The sequence below is a fragment of the Nicotiana attenuata genome, chromosome 6 (genome assembly GCF_001879085.1).
Source record: "Nicotiana attenuata strain UT chromosome 6, NIATTr2, whole genome shotgun sequence".
Classification (NCBI taxonomy): domain Eukaryota; kingdom Viridiplantae; phylum Streptophyta; class Magnoliopsida; order Solanales; family Solanaceae; genus Nicotiana; species Nicotiana attenuata.
Genome location: NC_031994.1, coordinates 58,969,563 through 58,978,319, shown reverse-complemented (window position 1 = coordinate 58,978,319; position 8,757 = coordinate 58,969,563). Strand labels below are relative to the sequence as shown.

The 8,757-nt window shown below is 38.9% G+C and overlaps 2 protein-coding genes across 2 annotated transcripts; both read left to right on the top strand.

Moving 5' to 3' along the window:
* LOC109227060 (thioredoxin-like 2, chloroplastic) lies at positions 309-5,032 on the top strand. Its single transcript, XM_019392058.1, has 4 exons — positions 309-794; positions 2,864-3,046; positions 4,309-4,473; positions 4,582-5,032. The coding sequence occupies exons 1-4, from the start codon at positions 576-578 to the stop codon at positions 4,690-4,692; spliced, it is 678 nt and encodes a 225-aa protein (XP_019247603.1). The 5' UTR covers positions 309-575; the 3' UTR covers positions 4,693-5,032.
* Positions 5,336-6,350, top strand: LOC109228279 (PRA1 family protein F3-like). Its single transcript, XM_019393434.1, has one exon. It carries the CDS (start codon positions 5,647-5,649, stop codon positions 6,217-6,219), a length of 573 nt encoding a protein of 190 aa, XP_019248979.1. The 5' UTR covers positions 5,336-5,646; the 3' UTR covers positions 6,220-6,350.

The following is an 8,757-nucleotide window of genomic DNA, read 5'->3' as shown; positions in this document are numbered from 1 at the left end:
CTAGTAGATTAGGCTCGGCAGAAATATTATCTTCTTTTATGGTTGTGACAGCTTGACTAACATTTGGGTCAGTAACAAATAAACTAGTTTTTTCTTTGTAAATTAGTTTTTGAGTATCGAGGTACTTAGCATCAAAAATTCTTACATTGATACCTAAACATAGACCAAACCATCAAATTATGAAGAAAAAAAAAAAAGAAAAAAGAAAAAAAGCAAATATCTAAGTAGATAGTTCTCGTCGTAAAATATGGTTCACACAAATTCTTCACATGCAATTTGCTTTTATGTTTATTATTCCGGGTGTGTGTGGTCAAAGCCTTTTCCAGTAGTTGAACAGTAATACACCATTTTCACATAGTAATACCAATATCTCTATTGGAACACAAGAAAAATCAAAGATCAATTCAATGGCCTTCATTTTCTCATTGATGTAACTTGGGTTTTACTCAATCTTGTGTGTTTATATATATAGGGAACTAAGATTCCCCAAATACTTAATATAAGATTCAGAGGAAGAAATTTAACAAACATATTAAAGATTCTTACTTTATTTGTGTTCTTCTATAGCTGATATAATGGGATTTTCTCTTAACTCTTTACGCTTCTCTTCTTCTTCTTCTTCTGCTTCAAATTCTTCATTGTTAACCTCATTCTCTTCATCTTTGAATTCTATCCAAACATCAAATCAAAAGTTGCATAAAAGGGCTGTCTCCCTTTCTGATTCTCCTTCAACCTCTGTGGATTTCGTTTCCGGAATTTCTTTAAGGCCCAACAAGCGATTTCCTGCTCTTAAGGTAAAGATTCCTGCTTTTTACTGTGTTTTTTTTTCCGCCTATTATTATTTCAATTTCAAATGAGGATATTTTTTACGGTGGGGCAGTATTTGTGCTTAGCTCATTTGAGGTTTGAGGTCTTTTATGCTTCAAATATCTTTGCAAGTTGTGTTTTTAGCAGCTGAAGGGAGCATTTTAGGGATCCTACAGTCCTTTTTGTTCTGTTTAAACACCAAAATTGAAATTAAGTGTCTTTGTTATGCTGATTTTAGTAATCACTAAATTAGTAGTCAAGATGCATATGATTAATGGATAAGTTGGAAGGAAGACCATGGAAAACAAGGGGTCAGATTCCAGCAGATAGGCAAAAAGCTAGGTGATTTCTTCCTATTTGCTTAAGCGTTAATGAACAAAGTTACCCTAGTTGGGAGGATGTAGGTACCATATGGAATAGTTGAAGTACATGCAAGTTGGACACTGCTATTATCCCAAAAAAGGAAGATGCATATGATTAATCATTACTTTAGTTATGCAGAGACTTGAGTAATTCACCACATATGTTATTTAGCACAATGTTCTGAAAAAGACGTCATGTTTATTGGGTAATGAAAGGACATGGTTTTATTTATGTTGAGCTTGTTCGAGAATAGAGCACTCTACAGAATGCTAGTAAAACAAAAAAGTTATAACGCCGGCAGGCCACTAACATTAGCATCAACATTCATGGCGGATCAAATATTTGAATGGTAGAACAGAGTAACTTTCTGCAAGGGCTTAGCATTTGGTGATAAGAATCGTCAGGTGAAGTAGTCATCGTTTCATAGGTTACTGCATAATTATAACTATGACTGACTGCATTAACCATTGTCTCTTATGATGTGAGAAAGCTTCTGCTATGATAATCCTTACGGTTGCACCCCTGCCATTAAAAGCCACATGCATAATTGTGTTTTGCTATTTCTTCTATTCTTATCATCAATTCTATTTTTTTTTTCTTTTTGAGAAAAGTTAAGTTAAATTCTGGATTCTTCGAAGATCTCAATGATAAAGTTCTCTACTTGCGAGGTTTGGAGTGTTTTTTTTTTTCAGATAAGTTCAGCCTAGAATGACTGTTGGAAATTGACTTTTAGTAAATAAGCATAGGTTGAAGTCTCTAGACTCTACTGCATCTGTTGTTAAACTGGCGAAAACGGGAAACTGAAAAAGTTAGGTTGGGAGAAGAGTTCCTATTTCCAGGATCAAGCTCATTCATAGGTGTTTCTGGTTGTTCAAACATTGGTCTGCAGAGATAATAGGCACAGAAGTAATGCACTTACCGACCATGGCTTGCTGTCTATGACCCTTTGTAGTATTTATGAGCGTTGTTTTTTGAAACTTCCAAACTGTGCAAACTTTACTGGTTTACGTCTGGGCTTCCTTGTGCTCAGATTCCAAATGGAGACCTTGGCTCAATGTAGCAGCCTTAGATGCCAAACCCAATATGCATCCTCACTTGATACAAAGGTGGTTTCTGGACCATGTGCAGTGATGGTGCATTTTTACTGATGCTGGCTTTCATTTGTCTAATCCTTCGGCATTTGACTATGCCATCCAACTGTCCCCATTATGATCTTTGAATAGGTCTTTAGTTTTCGAAATTAACTAGTGGGAAAGAAGGGACTGTTAACACCTCCTCTAAGGTTACTATTCAGGTTCTCGATTCTTTTCCAGCAAGCTTGTTTATTTGCTAGCCCATCAAAAAGATTAAAGATTAACTCATTTCGAACAGTGGCAAACTTTGATGTAGTTTCATAATGCGACACATTTTATTATTATAGTAATTCTGATATAGTGTGTTTCTATTCTCTTTTGAGAGTTCAGCTAGAATTTTAGTTGCCAAATTTGGTTTGTTACTCATCCCTTCTAAATTTGACCATCTAAGCTTGGGTGGAGACGTTTGAGCAGGAATTGGTATTTATTTTTATATTTTATGAACAAGTAGATGCATTCATCTGCATGCGGACTTCTACTTTACAGTTCATGGCATTCTGAAGGTAAATCCCTAAAAGTCTTCTTTACACATTTTGTGCCTTTTGTTCAATGCTTCTTAGGTACATGCTACTGTTACTCGAACTGAGGAACCAAAATGGTGGGAGCGAAATGCAGGGCCTAACATGGTTGACATTCATTCTACGAAAGAATTCTTGGATGCACTTAGTCAGGCTGGAGAAAGACTTGTTATTGTAGAATTCTATGGAACATGGTGTGCTTCCTGCAAAGCACTATTTCCCAAGGTAAGCTCTTCTTGCTGCCCATCATGAAAGCCTATAATTTTACTCCATGCTGTCATTTCTAACGTAAAGAGCAAGTTTCAAGAAGATAGTTCATCTCTTTCAGCAACTTCTAAAGATCTTATTGTGGTAGCTGTCTACTCATATGAACTGGGGTCATTGTAATCTGCTCTATACGTCCGTTTAGAATATATTTCCGCAGCATTGACATGATTGTGATGCTTTCTGGCTAGAAGGGAAAAAGAACATTTTCCTTATAACAATTTTTTTTTCTTTTGTCTTGTTATGGGAAGTGGTAAGGTTTGTATTCAATATAGCACAAAGATGTTCTAGTAGATTCTGTACAATAATCCAGTGGCCGGAAGTGTGAAAAAAAACAAGGGTATATCCATTTCTCAACATGTGGGCACTCTAACAAGTCTAAAACTGGTTCAGCTTCACGTACAAGATCCATTCCGCACCAAAAACAAAACTAAAAAAGGCAGTTTGCCTTCAGCTTTATATAGAGTTGTATTTCTCTTGTGGATTTTGTGCCAAAACATGGTTGTTTACAGTAAAACTTTTGGGAAAGCTACAGTTTGTAATCATTTACATCTCAAGGTTATTGATCATAATGTCCAACTAAAACTGGCACTGTTTCCTTATTGTCCTGCATTACAGGTTATGCTTTCTTCACTGACTTTCTCTCTTATATTTGTTCTCGGAGGATCTCAAATTGAAGTCTACAACGATCTTACTGCTCCTAAAACAAAATCGTCATCTCATATGCATAGAATTAGATTTCCGTATTGATTGTCTAAACAGTAGAAGAGACTATTCCGTCATGTTTCTGATCTTATGTACTCATAACTTGCTGCTTCTAACCTAGCAGACAGAATATCGGAAGGAAGCCAAACATTTTCTTGCCTCTGAAATTGATTCTTGATAAGTATCATATACAGGATTGTGCAGAAGCATAATAAATTTGAAACATCATCCTGTTTCTTGAATTGTACTGGTGGTCCATTTCCTTAATGTAGTTTGGTTGAGCTACAAGACAGGATAATGACTTTTGAATAAGCTTATTTAAAAGGATTTTAATTGATCTCCTCACCCGAGTCCTTTGCATTGTATATATGGTTTCCTTTGCTATATGCTTTCCATGATTACTTGAGTTGAACAATGGTTTGAATTTTCCATTAAGCCACTTTAAGAAGATATCTGGTCTTTAAGGTTGCTTTGTCTCCAATTCTCTAGAAATTGATTTTGCATTTTTCAATTGGCAGCTCTGCAGAATTGCCCAGGAGAACCCCGAAATCATGTTTCTGAAAGTGAATTTTGATGCAAATAAGCCAATGTGCAAGGCTTTGAACGTAAAAGTCCTTCCATATTTCCATTTCTATCGCGGAGCTGATGGACAACTAGAGTCCTTCTCTTGCTCACTGGCCAAAGTAAGACATCTGAAAATTTGTTTTGTTTCCCCATTTGGACTTTATTAGCTACCGTTTACTACTTTCATTCGAGATGAATAACCTTCTCTGCGGTAATAATTTATGCAGTTTCAGAAGATAAAAGATGCGATACAATTACATAACACAGCCCGTTGCAGTATTGGCCCGCCCATAGGAGTGGGAGATCTCACACTTGAACTCCTTTCTGGGACCAAGTGATATACCTGCAGCAGCTTCTTCTACGTAGAACGCTTACTTGTTTCATCTCTGTATCAGTAGCTTGCACTCGAATAGGCACATAACCTATCTGTATCTGTTGAAACCCTATAGTCATTTTTCCTTTTTGGTTGCTACATTTTGCGCCACTCTAGGTAATGTAGTAATATACTCCATTCTTTGAGACGATCGTGGTAGTAATACTTGCAGCATATATAGATGGAATTTTGTTCATTAATTATGTGGAAAAAGTGAGTCGAAAACACTACTTCCTGTCATTTGTGATACTTCTCAATCTGTGCTCATGGTATAATAATTACTGGTACCATTAATTCGTTGGATTTATCATAAAGGCAGTCTGCAGATAGCTTGATGGTTGTTTATACTATATCAAAACAAGTCAAACTTGTATCACTGCCTAAATAATTTTTACACAATGTTCAATTGATTGAATTTGCGGAACTTTAATTTCTATGGTAGAACACAAGGGTACATATTATAGGATTGTCTTTTATTCATAAGTCCATTAAATAATAAAAGGAATGTGCAAGATTTGTTCATTCACTATTAAATACTCCATAAGTTTATGGGTTCTATAAATCATGCCGCACATTAGTAGAGAAAAAAAAATCTGTTTGTAGAAACAATCTAAGCCTGTATTCGTAGTTTTTCTGGGGTTGGTAAGGCGAAATGAGGTCACCCTAACCTATTGAGTGCTTTACCTCGGGCCATCGACTAATACTTCAGGAAACAAAAATAGGAAGAAGAAATAGAAATATAATATGAGAAAAAAAAAAACACAAAGAAAAGAAAAACACAGCCCCTAGAGAGAAACAAGGAAATTATCCGAGAGAGACTGCAACTTCCCTCAATTGCCAATCTTCATTCCAAATTCCTCTTTCTCTCCTCATTTTCCCTTTGAGATTTTTTCTCTCGAGAAGAAAATCTCCGAGAAAAATGACAACATATGGGACAATACCCACAATTACAACATCATCGGACGACATGGGGATGATGAGATCATCAGGCTGTCTCCTGCTAGGTACGCGCCGCCCCTGGAAGGAAATGCTCTCTTTCTCTCTCCCTGAAAGCTCCGGCGATGCCCTTTTACGTATCAAAACCAATTCATCCTACTTCCACATGAACTACGTGATCATTATCCTTTTCGTGATATTCTTAAGCCTCTTGTGGCACCCAGTTTCACTCGTCGTATTCCTCATCACCGTAGCCGCATGGCTCTTCCTTTATTTCCTCCGCGATAACCCTTTGGTAGTATTCGGGTACATTGTGGACGAACGTGTGGTTTTGACCTTCTTGTCTATATTTACAATGGTCTTGTTGCTTTTAATATCAACTATGAATGTGGTATCAGGGCTAGCTGTTGGGGTGGCGATAGTGGTGGCTCATGGAGCTCTTAGGAGGACCGATGATTTGAGAATATTTATAGATGAGGAGGAACAAGGTGGTGGTGGTCAATGGCCTACCAACGTGCATTTGAGAGAAACTGCTGCTTCTTCATTTTCTTCATAATGTTATCACATGTGTATATGTAATCAGCGTTGCTTTTAATTGTCAAATGGTTAAACCTGCAGCATGTTGTGAATCACTGAAACAGTATGTATGTACTACGAGTTCAGATAATTTGCACCGTGTTCATGCTACTTGTCAAATCTCAAATCAAGTCACTTTTAGCTAAATTTTCAGCGACACATTTTAGTTTTTAGAGTAACATATGCAGGTTATATATGCAATTTGAATTACTACATATAGAATCCAACTTAGAAACTTGGAATTACATTCTTGTACGAGTTTTGTTGAGAGAGGGGTGATTTGTTAGTTCGCATGCATAACATGTTTACTAAATCTAGATAAACTGTAAATGAATGTGTATACGGTCGAAATCGGGTTCATCTACTGTTTGACCAGTCGAGGCTGAAACATGGCAGGTCGCAGCTCGAGCTCGGATTATATCGAACCAAGGCGCAAAATTAGATCGTCGAGCTCGTGACCCGAAGACCGAGCTTGATCGAGGGAAACTTGCCGAACCAAATAACGGAAAGCCGAAATATCCGCAATCGGTCGAGGATCACGGCGGAAATCTCGGCACGTATAAAGAAGAGGTCGATTAATTAGCAAATCATGAGATTTTTTTACCTTGTATAGAATTGTACCAAGAGTAGAACACCCCTACTATATAAAGGGGGGTTCTGATCATTTATAGCGCACATTGTAACAAGCAAAAGGAAAGCAATATACTGATCATTTCTAGTTCTTATCATCTTCTTATTCAATTCTAACACTAGTTGAGACATTTCTTGGCTCGAGGGTGATCAAACTCAGAGGCTAAGGCTGTTCAATTTTGTGGTTTGCATTTACTTTCTTATCGTTATTTTCAATATTAATATGTCTTCTTAATAGGTGTCAAGTTATATCATGTATCCTTAAAACCGCGTATAAATTCAATTGTTATCCAATTTTAAGGGTAAACAGTTTGGCGCCCACCGCGGGGCTAAGGATAATAGTGATTACCTGGTACAAACTTTCATAACACACACTATTTTACACTTGTTCTTTGGAATATCTTTGATTCCAGGACCAAAATGTCGAACTCTCAGTCAGCACCCCTACACAGTGCAATAATTTCGGCCACCACGGCGAAAGTGATAACATAGCACCAGGGAACGACGTACCGTCGGTTGGCCTCGATGGAGTTCCGGGTGTAGATCCAATCGATGTCAGCTCACATATGGCCATCAATGCAAATTTGGCCGTCAATTCTGAGGGCAACGTCCGTGGGGATGTTCGATCAGCCGCTCAAAGCACTCATGGCGGCGAAGATGGCGGGATCAGCCTGCGGGTGATCTTTGAAATGTTGCAGGCTCAACAGGAAGCGATAGCCCAGCTCCAAAACCAGAATCACCTACCGAGTAGGATCGAGCCCGAGCCGTCCCAGGAAGTTGTTCAAGGGGTCGAATCGGTTACAAGGAAATCAAACGAGAAAGAATTGGAGACCAATCCCGCAATCATGAAGATGCTCGAAGAACTGACAAAACAAATTGAGTCGGGGGAAATGAAGATCGAGGCAAACGACAAGAAGGTGGAAACTTACAACTCCAGGGTCGATCACATCCTGGGGGCACCGGCAATATTGAAAGGACTGGACTCCAAAAAGTTCGTGCAAAAACCTTCCCCCCTCCCCCCGAGCGCGTTTCCAAAGCCGATCCCCAAGAAGTTTCGCATGCCCGAGATTCCTAAGTACAATGGAACGACCGATCGGAACGAGCATGCCACCACTTACACATGTGCTATCAAAGGGAATGATCTAGAGGATGACAAAATCGAATCTGTCTTGCTGAAGAAATTCGGAGAGACCCTGTCAAAGGGAGCTATGATATGGTACCATAATTTACCACCTAATTCTATTGACTCATTTACTATGCTTGCAGATTTTTTCATAAAGGCACACGCCGGGGCCATCAAGGTCGAAACCAGGAAGTCGGACCTTTTCAAGATAAGGCAGAGAGACAATGAAATACTTAGAGAATTCGTGTCTCGATTCCAAATGGAACGGATGGACCTACCACCGGTCGCTGATGATTGGGCTGTTCAAGCTTTCACCCAAGGACTCAATGTTCGAAGCTCGGTGGCTTTATAGCAGTTGAAGCAGAATTTGATAGAGTACCCGGCTGTTACTTGGGCAGATGTGCATAATCGGTACCAATCGAAGATCAGGGTCGAAGACGATCAACTTGGGGCTCCTTCCGGTTCCGTTTATCCTATCAGACCCGTCGATAGAATCAAGAGGGATACTGGCTGAGAACCGAGGTTGAACAGAGAGAGATACCAGCCGTATAATGGAGATTGTAGGAACAACGGATCTGGGCGAAATTCTGCACGAAATGAAAGGAGAAGTGACCGAAGCCAGATCTCTCAAGGGCTCATGAGCAAGAATAGCTTCGACAGACCTATCGGACCTAAAGAAGCACCACGATTATCAGAGTACAACTTTAATGTTGATGCAGCTGCCATCGTATCAGCTATCGGACGCATCAAAGATACCAAGTGGCC

What these genes read in the sequence shown, in the direction of transcription:
- LOC109227060 (XM_019392058.1), top strand. Translation starts at nt 576, where the DNA reads ATGGGATTTTCTCTTAACTCTTTACGCTTCTCTTCTTCTTCTTCTTCT. An exon ending in GCAAAGCACTATTTCCCAAG is followed by an intron (nt 3,047 to 4,308) that starts GTAAGCTCTTCT and finishes TTCAATTGGCAG; the next exon opens with CTCTGCAGAATTGCCCAGGA. An exon ending in TCTCTTGCTCACTGGCCAAA is followed by an intron (nt 4,474 to 4,581) that starts GTAAGACATCTG and finishes TAATTTATGCAG; the next exon opens with TTTCAGAAGATAAAAGATGC.
- LOC109228279 (XM_019393434.1), top strand. Translation starts at nt 5,647, where the DNA reads ATGACAACATATGGGACAATACCCACAATTACAACATCATCGGACGAC.